The sequence below is a fragment of the Staurois parvus genome, unplaced genomic scaffold (assembly GCF_062004578.1).
Source record: "Staurois parvus isolate SC_StPar_1 unplaced genomic scaffold, SC_StPar_1.0 ptg000897l, whole genome shotgun sequence".
NCBI lineage: Eukaryota > Metazoa > Chordata > Amphibia > Anura > Ranidae > Staurois > Staurois parvus.
In genome coordinates, this window is record NW_028318693.1 from 442,938 (window position 1) to 467,018 (window position 24,081).

At 43.8% G+C, this 24,081-nt stretch overlaps 1 protein-coding gene across 2 annotated transcripts in view; it reads left to right on the forward strand.

The window, feature by feature from the left end:
- Window positions 1–22,483, forward strand: part of LOC149442247 (ecto-ADP-ribosyltransferase 5-like) — a 37,483-nt gene extending 15,000 nt beyond the window's left edge. The window contains exons 3-5 of one of the 2 annotated variants that reach the window (XM_089656313.1): window positions 1,554–2,259; window positions 13,216–13,248; window positions 18,979–22,483. In XM_089656313.1, coding sequence (XP_089512439.1) covers window positions 1,554–2,259; window positions 13,216–13,248; window positions 18,979–19,076 — 837 coding nt within the window. In that variant the 3' untranslated portion in view covers window positions 19,077–22,483. Of the gene's footprint in view, window positions 1–1,553; window positions 2,260–11,246; window positions 11,446–13,215; window positions 13,249–18,978 lie in introns of those variants that run through there. The other variant, XM_089656314.1, reaches the window with a different exon arrangement.
- Window positions 22,484–24,081: the final 1,598 nt, after the last annotated feature.

A 24,081-nucleotide genomic window follows, 5' to 3' on the forward strand; every position in this document is an offset into this window, starting at 1 on the left:
GCTGGCAATCTGTATTGGTGGACTATTGGGCACAACCAAATAAAATGAATACCTTCTAGGGTGAGAAGCCAGAACTTCTTGAAATGTCCACTACCACCAGCAGCTTATACTCAGCAGTACCCTCTTTCAGCACAGCTCCCCAAAAAGCAGGCCTGGGAGGAAAAGACCTCCAACACTGTGTACTCTCCTGGCAAGTCTAGGAGGCAATGACCACTCTCCAAGGTTACCTCAAATATGTATATCTTCCCTCAGCATTACTAACAATAAATCTCTTGTGATTTGCCAGAAAGAATGCTGGGATGCTGTAAGTCACAGGGTTGCTGGAAGCAGGTTGGAGGAAAAAAGTTGGGGTGCACATGGGTTACACAAGAATAGGATACAGCTGGCAGATATTTGGGTCTCAGGAGCACTGGAAGTGTTAGGAGTCACTGGGGATCACACAGAAAACTTGTTGGAGGCACTAGGGAGTCCAGCTGATGGTTTGCTCAAATGCTCAGACATACTTTGGCAGGTCCTTTAAGGTGGCGTCCCCTCTGTGATTCACTGCAGTGCTGACACTCGCGGAGGCTGCCTAATGTTCAAGTCCCTTTGAGGACTTAAATGCTTGAATTACTTCGCTGTTTGTGAGTATCATTCTGTATTGAATAAAATTTTGTTACTGAGGTAATGCGCAAGGTTGGTGCGCTTTTTGTTTTGTTTCGCTTTGCAGTACTGGTCGGGCTTCCCCAGCCTTGTTTGAAACTGCACAACCCTATATGCACTGGTGGTCAAATTTTTCCAGTTCTGGTTCCATCTATCTGCCACCTATCTGGGTCTCAGAGTGCAGGAGAGTTCATTTCTGGTTAAAGCAAATTTGACAGCCTATCAAAAGCTCTATGCCTGTCAAATGATCCAGGACAAAGGTCCAGGTGACCAGGATAAATAGGTTAAATCTCCCCAAGGAGATGCTAAACAGATAATGTGTAGCAGAGATGCTAACACACACAAATTAGCCAAAAATTGTACATATACCATTTTTTTTCTGATGTAGCACACTAGGACCCAGGGGCGGACTGACAACTCATGGGGCCCCCGGGCAATTGGGGATCATGAGGCCCCTGTGTCCTTGTCCACACTCAAAACACACCCAAAAAAGCCTATAAAAGGTACCAGGGGCATTTTATGGGGCCCCCTACTGACCCCAGGCCCTCGGGCAGTGCCCGAGTGCTTGAATGGTCAGTCTGCCCCTGCTAGGACCATGATAATGCACAAACTTTCATTGTGGTGTACTGCAATGTATGTGCACCTAAGGGGCATTGTCTTTGGGTGCCAAAGAAAGGCTCCATAATGGTTAGGTCTGGAAGGGCTCCTAGATTTTCTGGCAAGTATGTAGTGTGAGGGACTGTCTGATTGGGTATGGACAGAATTAATTTTTAGCTAGGCCCTTTCATTACATAAATGTTAGTGTAAGGGAGACTGTGTGCAAAATGTGTAGAATTTGTTTGTAACGTGTGTGACTAACTTGAACCAGTGCTTCAGTTTGTGGTTTTTTTTTTTTTTTTTACCCTATGAAGGTTGTGAGTCTACGGGTCCAACTGGGAATCTACCAGGACTCTTTTGATGACCAATATGTTGGATGTGTGGATAGAATGGAATCCCTGGCACCAGATATACTCAAAGAAGAAAGACAGATAAACAAGGCGCTGGATGTGGCTTGGTTGGACGCCTCTGAAACATGGCCAATCAGAAAGACATTGATAAAATCTCTTCCAGCTGGATTCAAAGAAGAGTACGGGATTGCCTTGTTAGTCTACAGCAATATGACCCTACCGGTGTACAAACAGTTAAATCGGGCAGTAAGGGAATATGGCACCAATTCATCATCCTTTTCATTCCACTCCTTACATTTTTACCTCACCAGAGCCCTGGCGTTGCTCCGTGATGGGTGTGCAGGGCAGCCATGGCTCACATACCGGGGATCGAGCAAGATCATGTTTGAACCCCCTTCCAACCTCAGTGACCCTGTCAGACTCGGCCAATTCACCTCTTCATCTACCGACATCAAAGAGGCGCAACAATTCGGCAACGCATCCTTCTTCAACATCACCACATGCTTTGGGGCCGCCATAGAGAAATTCTCCTACTTCCCGTCCCAGAAGGAAGTTCTGATCCCGGTGGATGAGGTCTTCCATGTTGTGCGCTACATCGAGAAGGGCAACAAGTTTGTATTGCAGTCGTCCAGCAGGAGATGCAGCTTCTACAATTGTGCCTATCTGGGAGGTGAGTTAAAGGGGAGCTCAGATCAGGCTAAGATCCTTCAACAGATTTATATTACTTTGGCACTCTTCGCATTCCACCACTGTGAGCTGCAAAAGTGCCTGTGCTAAACATCACAGCAGGGCTTAGCTGATAGTCCTCAATGGGGCCCTGGCCAAGAACACATTTTTGTCTCTCCCATTCAGCTACTGCCCCAGTATAAATAAATATTCACTATGTATACAATGTTGTAGACAAATCTATACTAAAAATGGTTCACAAAGCCCCAGAGGGCCCATGTGAAGCTGCAATATTGGTACTCAGGTTTATCCTGTAACAACATTTCTTACAGCAGTTGTTCAGTAAGCATGTTCAAAGTATTGCCACTAGAGAAAGCAGCAAAGAAACCTGTAAATGAAGCAATTCTAACTGACTTCACCTCCGCAACATCTCCAAAATACGCCCGTTCCTAACCCCGGAAAACACTAAGCAACCCATTCACTCCCTCATTATATCACGACTCGACTACTGTAACTCCCTCCTTATCGGCCTACCTCACCGCAGGCTATCCCCTCTTCAGTCTATCCTGAATTCTGCGGCCAGACTCATCCACCTTACTAACCACTCCGTATCCGCCACCGCTCTCTGCCAAACCCTCCACTGGCTTCTGATTGCCCAACGGATAAAATTCAAAATGCTAACCCTGACGTATAAAGCTGTTCATAATACTGTCCCAAACTACATCACCGATCTGATATCCAAATACCACCCTAAACATACTCTCCGCTCCTCACAAGACCTCCTACTCTCTAGTCCCCTGGTCTCCTCCTCCCATGCCCATCTCCAGGACTTCTCCAGGGCTTCCCCCATCCTGTGGAACTCCCTACCCCAATCCATTAGACTGTCACCTACCCTCCTCCCCTTTAGGCGCACGCTGAAAACCTATCTCTTCAGGGAAGCCTACCCCACCCTCACCTAATTGCCGATCTCCTCCGCTCTTCCCACCACTCCATCCCCCACAGCTATTTCCTCCTGTACCACTATCCCCTCCTCGATTGTAAGCTCCAAGGAGCAGGGCCCTTGAACCCCTCATGTATTGAATCATATTGTCACTGTACTGTCTCGTGTACTGTATCCCATTATAATGTACAGCGCTGAGCAAACCTTTCTGGCGCTATATAAATCCTGTATAATAAAAATTGGTAATAGAAGAGAGGGTGGAGTGTGGGTTACTGAGGCAGATCCATGCAGAACTATTAAAAAAACATATTATATGTTTCTATTGGTATCAATTTAAAAATTACTTAAAACCATGCCAGTTATACCTAACGGGGCCCCACTGTGCAATAAAACTTTGCAGGAGATAGCATAATTGCACTTACTGAAAATGTTTTATTAAAGTTGAAAATGTGTGCATGTCCATAGGAAATGAACAAGCCATCCTATGGACCTGTGTAGACAGGCTTTTGTTCACTTCAAGCAGGCTTTGCATTCCCATACAAGTCTATGATGATACAAAAACCACTAGAAGCAGGTCAAATGCAATTGAGGTCAATGCAGATCAAATGTTCCTTCCAATGAATGGTGTAGTGCAGGGCTGGTGCTAGACTATTTTGTGCCCTAGGCAAGACCAGCTACTTGCGCCCCCCCCCCCCCCAAAAAAAAAAATTAAAAACAGATGCCACCAGCACCAATATTAACCGCCTCCCTCATATCATATGACGTCCTCCCACTCTAATCGCGCATGCTCGCCCCTGGGAGCACGCAGCGCGCCGATCGGTGGTGCGCTGTGTCCCTGGGACACAGTGGTTCACCGTTCAACGGACAGAGTCGAAAATGTCGGCTCTCTCATGTGATCAGCTGTGTCCAATCACAGCTGATCGCATGTAAATAAGGAAATGCCGGTTATCGGCATTTCTCTCCTCACGAGCTGTCACACTGACAGAGGAGAGGAGAGGAAAGCCAGTAATCGGCATTCCTCAGAGGGGACATCTACACTGATCATCAGGGCACTGATTATCAGTGTGCCCTGATGATCAGTGTAGCCCCAGCAGTGCCACCTGTCAGTGCCCATCAGTGCCACCTGTCAGTGTCCATCACTGCTCATCATTACCACATATCAGTACCCATCTCAACTGCCTTTCAGTGCCACCTATCAGGGCCATATATGAGTGCTGCCTTTCAGTGCCCATCAGTGATGCCTGTCAATGCCCATCAGTGCCACCTACCAGTGCCCATCACTGCAGCCTCATTAGCACACATCAGGAGAAAAATCACTTATTTACAAAATTTTATAACAGAAACTAAGAAAACTTTTTTTTCTTCAAAATTTTCAGTTGTTTTTGGGATGTTTAGCAAAAAATAAAAACCCCGAGGTGATTAAATACCACCAAATGAAAGCTCTATCTGTCTCAAAAAAATAACAAAAATTTAATTTGGGTACAGTGTTGCATAACCGCGCAATTTGTCATTCAAAGTGCAACAGCGGTGAAAACTGAAAATTGGCCTGGGCAGGCAGGGGGTAAAAGTGCCCGGTAGACAAGTGGTTAAAGATGAAATCCGTGTCCTGGACAGACTGTATCTGTAGCTGGCAGTGGCTGGGTGGCAATGAGTGGAGGATGATGGATCCACACTCTGACATCCAGGGGCGGACTGACTATTTGGAAACTCGGGCACTGCTCGAGGGCCCGGGGTCAGTAGGGGGCCCCATGAGATGCCCCTGGTACCTTTTTCATAGGCTTTTTTGAGTTTGGGCAAGGACACAGGGGCCCCATGATCCCCTATTGCCTGGGGGCCCCATGAGTTGTCAGTCCACCCCTGCTGACAGCCCAAGCTGGAATTCCCCAGGCAAGGGGGAGGAGATAAAACGCTATGACAGCAGGCAGCCCAGCTCCCACACACACACACACCGAGCGAACACCTGAACTGAGTGATCCCACACAGTGACAGATCCAACACAACACACCACCACTAACACTGACACAGATCAGCAGGCACTAGAAAAGTAGGCTTTACGATTGTGATGATGTCATCACTCACTGACACATTGCACATGTGATAGATGGGTGGCCGGCCGGGTCACACTCACACAGACACGAGACATCAGAGCCAGACATTACCTTCCTCAGGTACAGCTTCACCTCCACTAATGAATTGGAACAGAACGGCTGGAACTCCAGTGATCAGCAGCAGCTGCTAGCCAGGTTGCAGTAAGAGACTGTGTCTGAGAGGAACACTGGAAGGAGCTGCAGCTCAGCTGCTACACTGGCCCCAGACACTGGGTATCTTCCTCTGTCTTTTCTTCCTCCCCTCTGCTGCCTCTCCCCCAGCTGGAGGATCATTCATGACGTGGTGGCATTCCATGCAGAGAGTTCTGGCCTGTTCTGCACCCAGGCGCCCCTAGGTGCCAGTGTGCCTTAGGCAGCTGTCTAGTTTGCCTAGTGGAAGCACTGGCCCTGGTGTAATGGCACCAAACTGATACTGTCAACACAAGACAAAAGCTCATCCATACAGTTCTTAAACCACCCCAAAACATAATTCAGTATTGGGAGTGTTAGGTCTTAGGTCCAAGACCTTAAAGTTGAATTCTGGGAATTTTAAAGAACTACCCTTGCAGCATCCCCCACCCCCACTGCAAGGTTTACTTTTAATACTTGTTTAGTCTAGTGGTACCTTCCTTATTTCTTGCTCTGGCAGGCTCCCTCCATCTATGCAATTGGTCCCCCAAAGTCTTTTCTTTTGTTAAGATGCTCAGGCTTGGGGTTTATTCTTAGGTCATCAAGTACAATGCAGGACCAATAGACCTGCATTGTACATAAGGACAACAAGGGCTTGTCCACAATTCGGAGTATCAGAGAAAAGAAGTGAGCACCAAAAGCCTGTTGGGGGATGGGGGGGGGGGGGAAGAAAAATGTAAGTGTTACAGCCTATTGCTCTACCCATAGACTAAGCAAGCATGTAACCCTTGCAGTACAGAGGTGAGCCTACTGAGGGGGTATTTTTTTTTACCTAATTCCCAAGGTCCAGATATAATTTGCACCATGTATGTAATCCTTAAAGTGGTTGCAAATCTCAAGCATGAAATACCGTATGAAAACAGCATATAGTGTGTACTTGTCTGAATCCGGAGCACTTAGTATCATTTTTCTCTGCAGCCTCCTTCCTCTATCTGCATAACCCTAGGATCGCAGCTAAGCATTCTCTGCAGCGTTTTGTATTTTTCAGAAATGCAGTACAGTCTATTTAACATGATTTCCTATGGGACATGTTCACATCTGTACGTTTTCACCCGGTGCATTTTTTGGAAAGGGTCGGGGATGCAAAAAGATGCGTTTTTGGTTCTATAGACTTCAATGGAAATGCTGCAGAAAAGCATGTATTGCATTGTTGCCGCATTTTTGATCCATGTTGCATTTTATATCTGCCTAGCAACAAGAAAAATGAACCCCCCCCAAAAAAAAACCTCATTAAAAATGTGGAAAATTCACATCCAAAACTCAATGCAGAAATGGCTCAAACGCAATCTGCATAGGTGTGAACCTATAGCCTTAGCCACTTCTGACAAGAAAAAAGGTAATGGGAGGGAGCTCCAGCAGATTGACAGCCTCAGGGGGAAAGGGTGTGTCCCTTCCCTCCAATCAGGGCTCCGAGATCCCTTCACTGAGCTCTGTACAGTGTAACTTCAGCTCCCTGCCCCCTGCTTTTCATAGCTGAGAGATGCTGTGTAAATTCTGCATTTTAATGGCTGTAGAAAAGAGAAGGTTGCAGATAAACAGGTACAGCTTATGTGGGAGGATTAATTTCATCTCTGTGCATCACCTAAGGTCAGTCACTTCACTGGCAGGGGCGGACTGACCATTTGGAAACTCGGGCACTGCCCGAGGGCCCGGAGTCAGTAGGGGGCCCCATGAGATGCCCCTGGTACCTTTTTCATAGCCTTTTTTGTGTTTGGGCAAGGACACGGGCCCCATGATCCCCTATTGCTCGGGGGCCCCATCAGTTGTCAGTCTGCCCCTGTTCATTGGGTATGTAATGGTTTATAACCACTTTAAGGTTAGTGCCTCCCTACCACAAGCCTTGATTCCAAATAATATTGTATTATGTTCTGTTTAACATCATACAGTAATTGTAATTCACAAAAACAATACTCCTCTTTACTGTAGTCATTTGTGTTATATTTAGACCACAATACCGGTATAACCCTAATCTGAATCACCTCTCTCTCCCCAAGTCTGTCCCATGGTATATAATATTCAATATACAGTATTTCCAGTAACAATATAACATAATTATGCCTAACAGGTAAATCATGATTGAGGTTAATAAGAGCTTGTAAACAAAGGAAGTCCGATCAGCTGCACTGCAAACAGTCCCCTACTGTATTTCCATTGTCTGTATTGGTTTTATCTGGGTTCAATGAAGTGGATTGTTTGGAGGGCAGCCAATCGGACTTCCTTTGTTCTCATCTATGCAGCACATGGCCTGGGCTAGCACCTACAGGAGGAGTTGTGCTTGGAGATTGGGAGTCTCTCTCTATCTTGAGCAACGGGATACATTAATAAGAGCTTGTGTTTAAGGCATCAGTTTGAAATGCCTCTGGGAACATTCAGAATTCATTGATAAGTGCATCTGACCTGCGGTTGTCCTTCAGACCTGCAGTTGACCTTCCTCTAGTTTGTATTTGACTTTTTTTTTTTACCACTTTTTGACTTTCAGTTGACCTCCTTCTGACCCTTAGTTGACCTCCATCTGACCAGCAGTTGACCTCCATCTGACCAGCAGTTGACCTCCTTCTGACCAGCAGTTGACCTCCTTCTGACCAGCAGTTGACCTCCATCTGACCAGCAGTTGACCTCCTTCTGACCAGCAGTTGACCTCCTTCTGACCTACTTTAATTCTCATAGACTTATATGGGACTGCAAAGCCCGTATGAAGCAAATAAGTCCCAACAACAAAGGTCCATAATGACATCCACTATCTAGCATGCACAGCTACCATATTTAGTGGTATGAAACAGAAATATATCCATATAGATTCAACAAAGTTATCTAACATAAAACAAGTGTAGAGTGCTACGCTGATGAAAATCTCAATGGGTAATAACATCAATCAGCAATGCCATCCACCACTCTGAAATGTGTCCATTTAAGTGTGGCACTGTCATTATGTGACACATTGCATGCTGCCATTGCCTTTGTTGTCATCTTGTATTTCACAGTTTGCTGCACTTGCCAACAGAAGTTGCAATTTTATTATCTTGCACCTCTGTCATCACCACTCTGAAATCACAGTATTTACTGGTTCAGCTGGTGTCCCCACGTTAGTAAAAGAAAACCTACACAATTTAGATGTGTAGCACCCTTCTACTTTAACTAGGGGGGGGGCTAGACCCTGATGGCTAGAGAAGAGCAGATTAGCAGCTCAGGTGAGATAGTCAGAGGGGTCAAATTCTGGTCAGGAATGAGAGACTGCAGGCCAGTCCCTCTGGAAACTTCCCCTGCTCTGATGCTTTTGGAGGAGGGCCTTGGAGGCAGTGGATGGATCTGAGGAGTGGTTGGCTGCACTGTTGAGATACTTCAGGTAATCCCGAACAGGAGGCTTGGCAAGGGGCTGGACTCCCTTAAACGTGCTGGAGCCTGCTCAGTAGAAGGAGGGTGGTGGTGGGAGAGGAGTGAGACGCAGGAAAATGTGAGGCTGGAGGAGGAAGGTCACCAAGAGGCCTAGTGGGATGGGGCCTGCCTGCAAGCTTGGAGCTGGAAAGGAAGAAAACTCAGGACTTGCTGGCCCCCTGAGAGAGGGGCAGGAAAAGAGCAGCCCAGCTGATAGGCCTAGTAGCAGCAGCCAATCCACAAGCGGTACAGAAGAGGATGTGAGTGAGTACACTTGCACCCCCTGGGCGGATAGGGGAAGGAGCACTCTGGAGGGAAGCCAGATTAGCCCTTTGCTAGTAACTGTGCACCTTACTTAAGGGAAGAGGAGCCAGATCCCCTGCTCGGGAAGAAAACCTTCAGATTACTGGGTGAAGAGGAGTTCATCTAGGGCACAGGTGTCAAACTGGCGGCCCTTCAACTGTTGCCAAACTACAAGTCCCATGAGGCAATGAAAGATTGACAGTTACAAGCATGACTCCCAAAATTAGAGGCATGATGGGGCTTGTAGTTTCGCAACAGCTTGGAGGGCCACCAGTTTGACACCCCTGATCTAGGGTCTGGGCTAGCTATCCAACAGAGACTGTGTGTCAGAGAGAAGTGTCCCTTGAGGGTTAGGGACTGATGTGAATGTACAATATATATGTAAAGTGCTGCGTAAATGTACGGCGTTATATAAGTACCTGAAATAAATTAAATAAATAATCATACCGCTAGGGAGGTTGAACCATGATCTAAAATCGGCCTTTCTCAACCAGGGTGCCTTGAGGTTTCCTCAGGGGTGCCTTGGCAAAATGTCTAAAATTTGCCCAGAACTTGTATACTAGCCAGCGGGTGGAACAAGCCCGCCTTTTAGTTACACAAAGCCACAGGTTTTCATTGTGCTCCATTATGACCTTCTAGCCACAGGTGTCCTGACAACCAATGACATCATCAGTTGATAAGGAGGATGTTGGCTGCCTGCGCAGCATCCTAGTTTGACCCTTCCCCGCCTCTCTCCATCAGTGCTGGGGTCACATTAGCTCAGTGATGGTGAAAAACTGAGGGAGAAGAGAAACACTGAAGTACTAGTCAGTACCAGTGTGCAAAAGTGTATTTGCGTTGGAAGAATAAATCCCCTCTAATGTTGGGTGTCCTACATGTGTGGGTGTTGCTGCGTTATATAAATCTATTAGAAGTTTTTCACATTTTAAAATGGGGTGCCCTTTTAAAATCGTGGACAGTCTTGAGGCACCCCATTTTAGAATGGGGTGCCTCAAGACTGTCCATAATGTTAAAGGGTGCCACTGGACTGTCCATAATTTTAAAGGGTTCCTTGACTGAAAAAAGGTTGAGAAACACTCTTCTAAAGTTGCGGTGCCTGTGACCGTGGAGTCTTACTTTGGTTGGAAGTGCGTGGGGTAGAGCTTGTCCAGGGGCCAGTGCATGGGAGCTCTTCTGGATTGTGTGAAGGACCAGTGGACTGGAAGGTTGTATTACCGTCTGGGTCAGTGCGTACTTTGCGAACTAAGAAACGATACATAATGAATTGCTAATATATTTTGAGAAAGACAATGAGCTAGGGAATGTTCGCTAAATGAGGCACATTGCACTACATAGACTTTGTTGCACAACCACAGCACAGATCTCAATAATGGTAGTATCTATATTACAGAAAGCTGCAGTGAATCACTTCTAAATTTAGGGAGCAAGAGCTGGTATTACTCTTCAGGGTGAGGGTACAGATGGCACCAGGGGCGGACTGACCATTTGGAAACTCAGGCACTGCCCGAGGGCCCGGGGTCAGTAGGGGGCCCCATGAGATGCCCCTGGTACCTTTTTCATAGGCTCTTTTGAGTTTGGGCAAGGACACAGGGGCCCCATGATCCCCTATTGCCCGGGGGGCCCCATGAGTTGTCAGTCCACCCCTGGATGGCACTTCTTCTGCTCACCCACCATTACTAAAATACCCCACTCAGCCTGGTCACAGATCACTGAACTCCTCTATACACACAGCACATAAGCTGGAATCCATTACAGACAGTCTAAGCCTCAATCAGCACTGTGTGTAGGCTGCTGCAGCTACGCTGTTGTTTTGACTTATGTCCGACAGGTAGGTCTGGGGGGGCAGAATCGGCATCGGGGGGGGGGGGCACAACCCACTCCAGCACCCCCCTAGATTCGGCCATTCTCTGTTACCATTTCTTTTGAGGATCAAGTCACCCAATGTCAAAATTACTTTAGTAGTTCACACATAAAACATCCAACTAGAAACGTGCAGAACAAAAAATATTGTTTTTTGTTTTGTATCGATTTTTTTAAATTACTCATTTTGTTTTGTTGAATTTGTAATTAAATTAATTTAGTTTATTTGTTTTTTTCCAGTGGATTTGAATGGAATCAAATTGATCTGAATTCATTGTGAAGAATAACTGGTTCTACTCGAATTTCAGAAGACAGTTATATTCATTCTATTCTATTTTTCTATTCTGTTCTTTTTATTCCTTTATTTTCTATTTTACTGTTTTACTCTATTCTGTTTTATTCTTTTAGACTTTTGGAAGACAGTTGTATTTTATTCTTACATAGTTTGGCTGAAAAAAAGTCTGTTCTTTTTTACGCTTTATTTTCTATTCCTTTTCTATTCTATTATTTTATATTCTATTCAAATCTATTTTATTCTTTTCTATTTTGTTCTATTCTATTCCTTTTATTTTCTATTTTATTACTTTATTTTCTATTTTATTCTGTTTTACTCTATTCAAATCTATTCTATTTTTTCTATTCTATTCCTTTATTTTCTGTTCTGTCCTTTTTATTTTCAGTCAGCAATATGTTAATATTTCAAATTTTGTTTTCTAATTTTGATTTTGAATCAAATTTCAAAACCGAAATCAAATTAGAAAACAAAAAAAGTTAGAATTTTGGTTGAAATTTTGTGTTTAAGATTTTTTAAATTCGTTACTATTGTAATTTGAAAACTCAGATACGTCTGAATCACCAAATAATGATAATTTAGTTCTTTTCTATTCTATTTTATTCTTTTAGACTTTTGGAAGACAGTAGTTATTATTATTATTATACAGGATTTATATAGCGCCAACAGTTTTCTCAGCGCTTTACAATATAACGGGAGACAATACAGCAACAATACAGTTCAATACAAGAGGGTTAGGAGGGCCCTGCTCCTTGGAGCTTACAATCTAAGAGGGAGGGGCTAGTGGTAGAGAAGGCAGTAACTGTGGGGGATGGAGTGGTTGGAAGAGTAGAAGATTCCAGTATTAGCTGAGGGCAGGATAGGCTTCCCTGAAGAAAGAGCTTTTCAGAGATCGCCTAAAAGTGGGCAGAGTAGGTGATAGTTTGATAAATTGGGATAGAGAGTTCCAGAGGATGGGGGAAGCTCTGGAGAAGTTCTGGAGACAAGCATGGGAGGAGGAGACAAGGGAGCTAGAGAGTAGGAGGTCTTGTGAGGAGCGGCGAGTACGGTTTGGGTGATATTTAGAGACACAAGATCGTTGTATAGTTGTATTCTATTCTTACATAGTTATAGTTAGTCTGGCTGAAAAAAAGACAAAAGTCCATCCAGACTCTAGTCTATTCTTCTAAATTCTATTTTATTCTCTTCTGTTTTACGTTTTATTTTCTATTCCTTTTCTATTCTATTTTATTCTATTATTTTATATTCTATTCAAATCTATTTTATTCTTTTCTATCCTGTTCTATTCTATTCCTTTATTTTCTATTTTATTCTGTTTTACTCTATTCAAATCTATTCTATTCCTTTTATTTTCTGTTCTGTCCTTTTTATTTTCAGTCAGCAATATTAATATTTCAAATTTTGTTTTCTAATTTTTTTTTGTTTTCTAATTTGATTTCGGTTTTGAAATTCGATTCAAAATCAATTAGAATTTTGGATGAAATTTTGTGTTTAAGATTTGTTTAAATTTGTTACTATTGTAATTCGAAAACTCAGATACATCCGAATCATAGAATAATGAGAATTGAATCTGAATTTAAATGTTTTAAATTTAGAACAAAACGAACCACACATATCTGCACCCAACATGCTTCTGGGGGAGGGGGGAGGGAGGAGGGACTCGCCAAACATAAGGGCTTATGATATAATCAGAACTTGTATTGACTCAGGAAAGGGTTATCCTGTATCTGTACAGCTAGAATGTTACTGGATCAGGAGAGTCAGTAGCCAGTAATGCCAGTGTTAAGCATCACTACATATATACAGTGTGTGTATTTATGTATGTGTGTGTGTATGTGTGTGTGTGTGTGTGTATATATATATGTGTGTGTATATATATAAATTCCTCGCTCACTTACCCGCATTTTGTCTTTCCAGGCATTAAACGACAGCACTGCATGTACAATTCAGGTAAGAACCTCCTTTATTTTTAATTAGAAACAGGCTTTGCTCATCATATATCATACCGGAGATTGCTGGCCAGAATGTGAAACACAATTTTTTGCATTGCGAAATAAAAGATGTGAAGTGGCGGCATTTCAAGACACAGGTTAGAATTGGTTAGATTAGTGCATCTTCATTTATAGGAAACAAAAAAAGTGGATGACTGCACTCCAATAGAACGGACTCCTTTATTGATACATATCCATAAACCTGGAACAGCCAGTGGTGTATTTAGGTTTCATACTGCCCTAGGCAACACAAAAATTGGTTCCTTCCCATGGAGAGACCATGACACCAGCTAACTCCACCCTTCCCCACAAAGAGAGCCTGACATTGACCAACAACACCCCAGCCCTGCCCCCACTTGAGAGAGCCTTTCACTGCCACTGCCCCCCATACACTGGCAAGCCCCCCACCCCAGCAAGACACTCATCTTTACAGCTCCCCAGGAACAAGAGTCAAGCTCTGCATACACCATCAATCAACCTGCAGCCTTTCTGAGATGCCACCTGGTCCCCGTGCTGCGTGTGTTCCTGCTGCCTTTCATTCTTTCAGGGGACGGCACTGCCCCCCTGAAAAATGCCGCCCTAGGCAACTGCCTTGTTTGCCTTGTGGTAAATACACCCCTGGGTACAGCTGGGAAAGTGCGGATCGGCCTGCACTGGTATTACATGTGTTTTTCATTATACTGAATTATACAATTTTTTCCATTTAACTGACTTTAGAAGGAATTCACAAAAGCTTTAACATAAGGATAAGGATCTTTATTTAAGCCAAGACAGTTATTTTTTTTAAATAAGCACACTTATTCTGGTGTTCAATCTTTGAATTTAGCCTATTTTGTACAGAATAAAGGAAACCTCTTTGAGTCTGCACATAAAAGCTATTGTTAATGCATTTATCAATTAATCTGGCAAACGGTTTCATTTACATGGGACCTGCTGTCCTGCACTGCTGAGCCATACCTGCCTGTCTTGAACTTACCAGTTATTTCAGCTATGGTGGAGAAGGAGGATCAGGACTGACAAGGTATTTTTTATTGTACCTCATATAACCAGATCAGGCAGTTATGGGCCCCCCTAGGAGTTTTGGGCCCTGGGCAGCCATTCTAATCTGCTCAATGTGGGCATGTCACTGGGTAAGACAATCAATAGCAGACTCTCTCAGAATTTTCACCCCAGAGGAACCCTTAAAATAATTTTCACATTTCAGGGAACCTCTGTTAAACCGAATTAATTGGAGGACAGCTGACAAATGCCCCTTACATTGGTGGCCAATTAGAAGAATGCCCCTTACATTAGTGGCCAATTAGATCAATGCCCCTTACATTGGTGGCCAATTAGATCAATGCTCCTTACATTGGTGGCCAATTAGATCAATGCCCCTTACATTGGTGGCCAATTAGATCAATGCCCCTTACATTGGTGGCCAATTAGATCAATGCTCCTTACATTGGTGGCCAATTAGAAGAATGCCCCTTACATTAGTGGCCAATTAGATCAATGCCCCTTACATTGGTGGCCAATTAGATCAATGCTCCTTACATTGGTGGCCAATTAGATCAATGCCCCTTACATTGGTGGCCAAATAGATCAATGCTCCTTACATTGGTGGCCAATTAGAAGAATGCCCCTTACATTAGTGGCCAATTAGATCAATGCCCCTTACATTAGTGGCCAATTAGATCAATGCCCCTTACATTGGTGGCCAAATAGATCAATGCTCCTTACATTAGTGGCCAATTAGATCAATGCCCCTTACATTGGTGGCCAAATAGATCAATTCTCCTTACATTGGTGGCCAATTAGATCAATGCCCCTTACATTGGTGGCTAAATAGATCAATGTCGGTCAGTAACCCGAATATGACCAGAGATGTGTGGACTGACACAGGGAATAGCAGGCTTCAGGAGTGATGTAGATAATATAATTTATTATGAAATACACCAGTATACAAAACGCACAGTGCAAACAAAAACCAAACCCTTCACCCAATATATACATGTACAGAAATAAAAGCGTAGTCGGGGCTAGCTGGGGTCATACACAGGAGATCAAGCATGGGGTGCAAGAGGGAAGACAGGACATGGAGCTGATCACAGGAGTAGGTAACCAGTAGCAGGTTCAGGGAAACAGGATAACACAGGCTCATGGGAAAACAAACACCAAGGCACTGATTACAGGCCTGATTCCTGTTTAAGTACACCTCCTGCAATCAGCCTCAGGTGATGGCTTGATTGCAGGAGGTGAGATCCTGGCTGCTGAAAGGCACTCGCTGGTAAGTCCCGGTATGCAGCCCATAGAGCAGGTGAGCCACAGTGGTGAGCCCTTTCCTGACAATGCCCCTTACATTGGTTGCCAATTAGATCAATGCCCCTTACATTGGTAGCCAAGGTAAGAGAATGCCCCTTAATGTGGTTCTCAGACAGCTAAAATGATCTGTGCTGGTAAGTAGCTGACTTTGCCGATTGGTGTTGACCCTGCAACTATGCAGGCACCATCAAATGGAAGGGTCAATAAGTCACAGATCAAAGAACTCCTAGCAACCTCTAGAGGAACTCTAGGGTTCCATGAAACTCTGGTTGATGATGGCTCTATAAGGTTCTGTTCCTAGGAATTTGTACACCAGGGAGGACGGTGCTTTACACTACCTGGTTTGGTGAGGTTGGAGGAGCCACATAAATATGAATCAATGTACATATTCGCCAACATACCAAGGATCTTCAAATGTTGTCCCAAACGTTTATTACAGAAAGATTACATCACATCAGAAAAGTGCAACGTTTTGGAGCTGAAAAGGACTCCATCAAGACAAAGGGGTCCTGCACAGCTCCAAAAATTTGCACTTTTGAGATGTGATCTTTCTGCAATAAAGGTTTGGGACAACATTTGAAGATCATTAGTAGAGATGAGCGAATTATTTAAAAAATTCGATTCGGCTGATTCGCCGAATTTGAGGAAGACATTTGATTCGATGCGAATTTATTCGCTGCAAATTTAACTTATAAAAAGGGTTTCTAGGCTTCAGAGAGCCTTTATATTAGTGCAGAACACTGTACCTTTAATTTAAATGCCCTTGGAGATGAGGAAGGAGAAGAAGGAGAAGGATGAGAAGAAGGAGAAGGAGAAGGATGAGAAGAAGGAGAAGGCTGAGAAGAAGGAGAAGGAGAAGGCTGAGAAGAAGGAGAAGGCTGAGAAGAAGGAGAAGGCTGAGAAGAAGGAGAAGGCTGAGAAGAAGGAGAAGGATGAGAAGGAGAAGGCTGAGAAGAAGGAGAAGGAGAAGGCTGAGAAGAAGGAGAAGGCTGAGAAGAAGGAGAAGGATGAGAAGAAGGAGAAGAAGAAGAAGAAGAAGGATGAGAAGAAGGAGAATTCCAAGCCGGCAAAAAGTGTATCTGCAGAGCTCCGCTATTTCTTAGCGGAGCTCTGCAGATACACTTTTTGACGGCTTGGAATTCTTATTTTCATCCTACTTCTTCTTCTTCTTCATCCTCATCCTCAGAAGAAGAAGAGGATGAGGATGAAGAAGAAGTAGGATGAAAATAAGAAGAATTCCAAGCCGGCAAAAAGTGTATCTGCAGAGCTCCTCTATTTCTGACAGATACACTTTTTGCCGGCTTGGAATTCTTCTTATTTTCATCCTACTTCTTCTTCCTCATCCTCATCCTCTTCTTCTTCTTCGGATGAGGAAGAAGAAGAAGAAGAAGAAGAAGTAGGATGAAAATAAGAAGAATTCCAAGCCGGCAAAAAGTGTATCTGCAGAGACAGATACACTTTTTGCCGGCTTGGAATTCTTCTTATTTTCATCCTACTTCTTCTTCCTCATCCTCATCCTCTTCTTCTTCTTCGGATGAGGAAGAAGAAGAAGAAGAAGAAGAAGAAGTAGGATGAAAATAAGAAGAATTCCAAGCCGGCAAAAAGTGTATCTGCAGAGACAGATACACTTTTTGCCGGCTTGGAATTCTTCTTATTTTCATCCTACTTCTTCTTCTTCTTCATCCTCATCCTCCGAAGAAGAAGAAGAATGAAAAGAAGAAGAAGAAGAATGAAAAGAAGAAGAAGAATGAAAAGAAGAAGAAGAAGAAGAAGAATGAAAAGATTCTTCTTCTTTTCATCTTTGCATTCTTCTTTTCATTCTTCTTTTCATTCTTGAATGAAAAGAAGAAGAATGAAAAGAAGAAGAAGAAGAAGAATGAAAAGAAGAAGAAGAAGAAGAAGAATGAAAAGAAGAAGAAGAAGAAGAATGAAAAGCTTCTCCTTCTCCTTCTCCTTCTTTTCATTCTTCTCCTTCTTTTCATTCTTCTCCTTCTTTTCATTCTTCTCCTTTTCATTCTTCTCCTTTTCATTCTTCTTCTTCTTCTCCTTCTTTTCATTCTTCTTCTTCTTCTTCTCCTTTTCATTCTTCTTCTTCTTCTCCTTTTCATTCTTCTTCTTCTTCTCCTTTTCATTCTTCTTTTCATTCTTCTTTTCATGAATAAGAAAAGAAGAAGAAGAATGAAAAAAAGAAGAATGAAAAAAAGAATAATGAGAAGAATGAAAAGAAGAATTAAAAGAAGAAGTATTCCAGTACAGCAAAAAGTGTATCTGCAGAGAGCTCCGCTATTTCTAACAGTTCTCTGACAGTTCCTTCACATTTACAGCGGTTGAAACATTGTATCTATTTCCGAATAAAAACATCTGTATCCTAAATGGAAACAAATAGATACAATGTTTCAACCGCTGTAAATGTGAAGGAACTGTCAGAGAACTGTCAGAAATAGCGGAGCTCTCTGCAGGGACACTTTTGCCGGCTGATCGGGAAAAATCCGATTCGCGCACCCGAAGTATGCTAATATTCGGATTTGCCGCGAATCAAATTTTTCCTGAAATTCAAAACTAATTCCTCTTCGCCTGGTTCGATTCGCTCATCTCTAATCATTAGTGTGCTGGTGAATATGTGCAGTAATCCATGATGTTTCCATCACCCAGCTGGTAGTCACTGCAGCACCCACTACTGATGAGCCCTTTTTCCAGGAACATGTGCAATGGGAATATAGACAACATAGATATGAATGACATTCATAAATATTGGGGACGTACAAGGAATCTGCACTGCCTCCACATTGATGGATGGTAATATATCAGGTTGGGCATTTACAGTTACCAAGAGTAAAACACTGGATCCTACAATGGAATACGAACCTCCGCTCTAAAGTCTGGTGACTTTTAAACTGAATTTTTACTTATTTTGCTAAAATGATGTGAAACAAGCTTTGTAAGGAACACCCAACCACATACAAGGAAAATTCTAAAAAAATTATTTTTGCTTGGGTATTCTTTGCCAAGCAAATTTTTATCTCATGCACTGAGATAAGTGAACATTCCTCTAGATGGAGCGGATTGCAGAAAAGAAAATTGTTCTACTCCCCATCAACACAGTCAGTCACTCGGAGCTATTGTGTTCACCCAACTCGGGGGTCGGGGAAGTCGTCCTCATTGAGAAAACACAGTGATTACTGCTAGCTGCTATAATAGCCACTAGCAATAATCACATATAAATTCCGACAGGCTGGTTGTACCCAAGATGATCGATAGATCAACTTGGGTAAATTCAGCCTGGCCATACATGGTTTGAACCTTCTATGGCCGGCTTTAGGGATCAATCCTAGTGTGTGTAGCTTTCCATTCCTTTGTTTTATTTTGTTATACTTTTGTCTTTCAGCCGCAGCAACACTAAAGAACAGTATTGAGGTGACAGCGTCTCTGCTGGTTGTATTTTGCATTGTCCTCACATCATTTGTGAATGGCCTTGTTAGCTGAAGTTACACTATGGAATTTGGAGTTGTTATGCAATGCAGATGAAGAAATTCTTTGGACTGAATAAACATATAATGCAAATGAATGATGAATGTTTTGGGGTCAAATCTGCTACAGGCTATTCCCAGGGGTGTCATTATGCAGGATATCCATGCTGTACAGCCCCTGTGTGGCTGTGTGTGAGAAGCCTAATACTGTAGCTGCTGTGTTTACACAGCAACACCCGGCTGTCATTTTGACTGTTGGGAATTGCTGGCAAGTGCAAGGAAGGGGGAGGGAGAGCAGGATGTACTACACACGCCCTGTGTATTTCCATGAGATTCTCTGGACATGTGTAGCATGCCCAGTGTCTGGTTACAAGTACAATCAATGATTCTCAAGAATCACATAAGAGGCTTGATGGATAACATATTTTTTTTTTACCTATTGAAGATCAGCTTTTAGCAGCTCTTCATTAGGAAAACAATTCTGTGTTTTAATTAATCTTTATGGATACATGTATGACATTTAGTTTGATCTGGGTATCATGACCAGTTGTATCTATTAAATATCCTGTTTTCACTTGTGGTTCATCCTTTGTTTATATCCCAGGGGTTCTGACCATTTGGAAACCCGGGCACTGCCCAAGGGCCCAGGGTCAGTAGGGGGCCCCATGAGATGCCCCTGGTACCTTTTTCATAGGCTTTTTTGAGTTTGGGCAAGGACACAGGGGCCCCATAATCCCTTATTGCCCGGGGACCCCATGAGTTGTCAGTCCGCCCCTGGTGGTTCTGCTGATGGCTGCCTGGTATTTCTCAGAGCAGCTTATCTGATGGTGACAACAGCAGACCATGGTGCACAAGTGGGAGACTGGGACAGCGCTGTCACCCTATAACAGGTTACATAACAAAAGATGAGGTAATGTAGAGTAAATACTGTAGATACCAAACGTGTCAAACTTCAAAACTGGATGTGAAAAATCATGGTGCCAAAAATTATCAATAGGTGGCACTTTAACTACTTGGTGACCACATACTGTGACAGAGCAGGCTTGCTGCACCGGATTGTGTACATGTATGTGATCCGGCTCTTCCAGGTAGAGTGTGTATGCCACCCCAGCTGTGCTGACATTTGCTCCAGCAAATGCCAACAGGGGGTCCTGTTGATTTATGATTTATGCCTGGGAACCGCTGAGCAATTGACAGAAAAGAGCCCTGTGTTGATAAACCACACAGGGCTCTCTACAGACTGCGGTGGGGTGCCATTTTTTTCTTCCCTGTGAAGCAGGGTGTAAAAACCAGCACATTGCTTAGGAAAAACAACACACAGTACACACATAAACATTCTTAGGCCCAAAGTTGACCCTTTGATTGTTCCTAAATGTTAACCCCCTTCCAAGCCTGTGTCAGTACAGTGATAATGCATATTATTAGCACTGATCACTGTATTGGTGTCATTGGAGATGTCAGTGTCAGATTGCCCACTGCACTATCGCAGGCCCACTATAAGTCGCTGAACGCCGCCATTACTAGTAAAAAAAAATTCCAGTATATATACCATCGTTTGTAAACCAATTAATATACACTTATTAGGATTTTCTTTTTTACCAAAGACATCTTTAATCTCTCCCTCTCTTCCGGCACATTCCCCTCCACTCGGAAGCATGCGCACATCACTCCCATACTTTAAAAGCCCTCCCTGGACCCCAATGACCCGAACAACCTCAGACCCATCTCCCTGCTCCCATTCCCATCCAAACTCCACAAGTGCTTAGTCTACAATCGCCTAAGCTCTCACCTCAACGACAACAACCTCCTCGATCCCCTCCAGTCCGGCTTCCATCCTCTACACTCTACCGAAACTGCCTTACTCAAACTCTCCAACAACCTCCTAACCGCCAAAGCTAACGCCCACTATTCAGTGCTCCTACTCCTTGACCTCTCCGTGGCCTTCCACAGTCGACCACCCCCTCCTCCTCAAAAAAAAACTACACACTCTCGGCCTCAGAGATTCCGCTCTCTCCTGGCTCTCGTTTTACCTATCACAACGATCCTTCAGCGTTACCTATAACTCTACCACCTCCCCTTCACTCCCCCTCTCTGGTGGGGTCCCTCAGGGCTCCGTCCTCGGGCCCCTTCTATTCTCCATCTACTCCTCCTCCCTTGGCCAACTCATACACTCTCACGGCTTCAACTACCACCTATATTCCGACGACACGCAAATCTATCTCTCAAACCCTCGCCTCACCCCCGCAATCACCGCCCGAGTCACAAACCTACTAAACGACATATCAGATTGGATGTCTCTCCACTTCCTTAAACTGAACCTCTCCAAAACTGAGCTCCTAGTCTCCCCCCCAGCATGCATACCACCCCCTACTGACTTCTCCATCACGTCCAACAATGCCACTATCAGGCCCGCCCCGCAGGCCAGAGTACTTGGGGTCATTCTAGACTCCAACCTATCCTTCCAGCCCCAAGTCGAATCACTAACTAACTCTTGCAGACTCCACCTCCGCAACATCGCCAAAATCCGCACTTTCCTAACCCCAAAAACCACTAAACAGCTCATCCACTCCCTCATCATATCACGACTCGATTACTGCAACTCCCTCCTCACTGGCCTGCCTCGCCGCTGGCTATCCCCGCTTCAGTCCATCCTGAATATGGCAGCCAGACTCATTCACCTTACCAACCGCTCCGTTTCCACCACCCCCCTCTGCCAATCCCTCCACTGGCTTCCGATTGCACAACGGATCAAATTTTAAATCTTAACACTGACGTACAAAGCTGTCCACCATACTGCCTCGAACTACATCACTGACCTAATATCCAAGTACCACCCAGCACGCACACTCCGCTCCTCACAAGACCTCCTTCTCTCTAGTTCCCTGGTCTCCTCCTCCCATGCCCGCCTCCAGGACTTCTCCACTCAGTCTGATGGATTGGGTAGGGAGTTCCAGAGTATATCACCTACTCTCTTCTCATTTAGGTGCACCCTGAAAACCCACCTCTTCAGGGAAGCCTACCCCACCCCCTGCTACCTGCCGATCTCCTCCACTCTTCCAACCACTCCATCCCCCACAGCTATCTCCTCCTGTACCACTATCCCCTCCCTTCTAGATTGTAAACTCGAAAGAGCAGGGCCCTCGAACCCTTTGTGTATCGCATTGTATTGTTATTGTTTTGTCACATGTTCTGTCCCCCTTTGTAATGTACAGCGCTGAGCGAACTATTGGCGCTTTATAAATACTGTATAATAATAATAATAATGTTGCAGAATACATTTTGGCCTAAATTTATTTTATTGGAAATGTTTTATAGCAGAAAGTAAAAAATATATATTTTTTTTTTTCAAAATTTCTGGTCTTTTTTTGTTTATATTGCAATAAAATAAAAAAGTGGTGATCAAATGCCACCAAATGAAAGCTCTATTTGTGTGAAAAAAAATCCTCGATTTCATTTGGATAAATCGTTGCATGACCGAGCAATCGGCAGTTAAATTAGCACCATGCCAAATAGCAAAAAATAGCCTGGTCATAAAGGGGGTAAAACCTTCCGGAGCCTAATTGCCTTCACAACTCTTCATTTTAGAATAAAGCGTAAATGATGGCCCTAGAACTATTGCTATGACTGATGTTTGCTCTGCCGCAGTGATACATAACATGTGGTGCAATTGGGGTTTACATACTGTGTGTGAATTTGCATTTGCAGGTGTGTGCAGGGTGACGGGGTTTATATTTTTTATTGGATTTATTTTTTTTACTTTTTACTTTTTTTTTCCCTTGCATTTAACTTACTTGTTGTTACAAAGGGGATGTAATAGCATTGGACAGTTGACAGGTGCTCTTTATGGAGTCATCAGGGGTCTTGTAGACCCCTTTAGGAGGGCCACACCACTGTAAAAATGGACTGTAAAATTGATTTTACGGCTTTATAGCAACCCAGATCACTTTTACTAGACAGTTGGGAAGAAATACAAGTGCATGGCTACAACTACAGCCCTACGCTTTTTTTTTTTTCACACTGCAATCTCTGTTGTTCCTGTAACACCCACCCTGATGCCCATATCAAAAACTATAGCAGGCAAGCATTGTCTATAGTAGCCCTGGTTCCCCTGAAGACATGTAGGTATAATGCTATAGTTCTAAGCTTGACAACACTGAGAATGAGTGAAGGTAAAAGAAAATGATACCTGTACTCTTAAGGCAGATCAGGCTGGATCTATAGTGCTGCAGGAGCTTGTCCTTATGAATCTCCAGTGACTGGTGTTGGTCTAGACAGGCAGTAGTTGGTAGTGTTATCCCAAGACAGTTCGAGGTTGGGGCAGCGAACAGCAAGTGTGGTCCAGAAACAGTTCAGAGGTCAGGGCTGGCAGCAGATATGCACAATCTAGAAAAGAGGTCTGAGAGCAAGGCTAGCGGCAATCCAGGAGAGTATTCCATTTTCCAAGCAGGGGGCAGCAACAGGAGAATCGAATGATTAGGCTAAATGGGTAAGGACAACATGGTAAGACAGAGCAGAAAGCCATACAGGCAGGTGCAGTTAGCCACTTTGCCACTAGGTGGCTCTGTGTCAGACTAGTGTAAGGTACAGCAGGTAGTAACATTAGGCATTAGGCCCCTTTTAGGTAGCGCCCTCCTACAGGTAACATCAGGCTTGAGTCAGCACCCATATATACTCACTAGCCTCTTTATTAGGTACATCTGTTCAATTGCTTGGTAACATAAATTGCTAATCAGCCAATAAGATGGCAGCAACTCAATGCATTTAGGCATCTAGATGTGGTGAAGACAACTTTTTGAAGTTCAAACTGAGCATCAGAATAGAAACGAAAAGGGATTTAAGTGATTTCGAACATGGCATGGTTGTTGGTGCCAGATGGGCTGGTCTGATTATTTAAAAAACTGCTGAACTACTGGGATTTTCACGCACAACCGTCTCTAGGGTTTACAGAGAATGGTTAGAAAATGAGAAAATATCCAGTGAGCGGCAGTTGTGTGGATGAAAATGCCTTGTTGAGGTCAGAG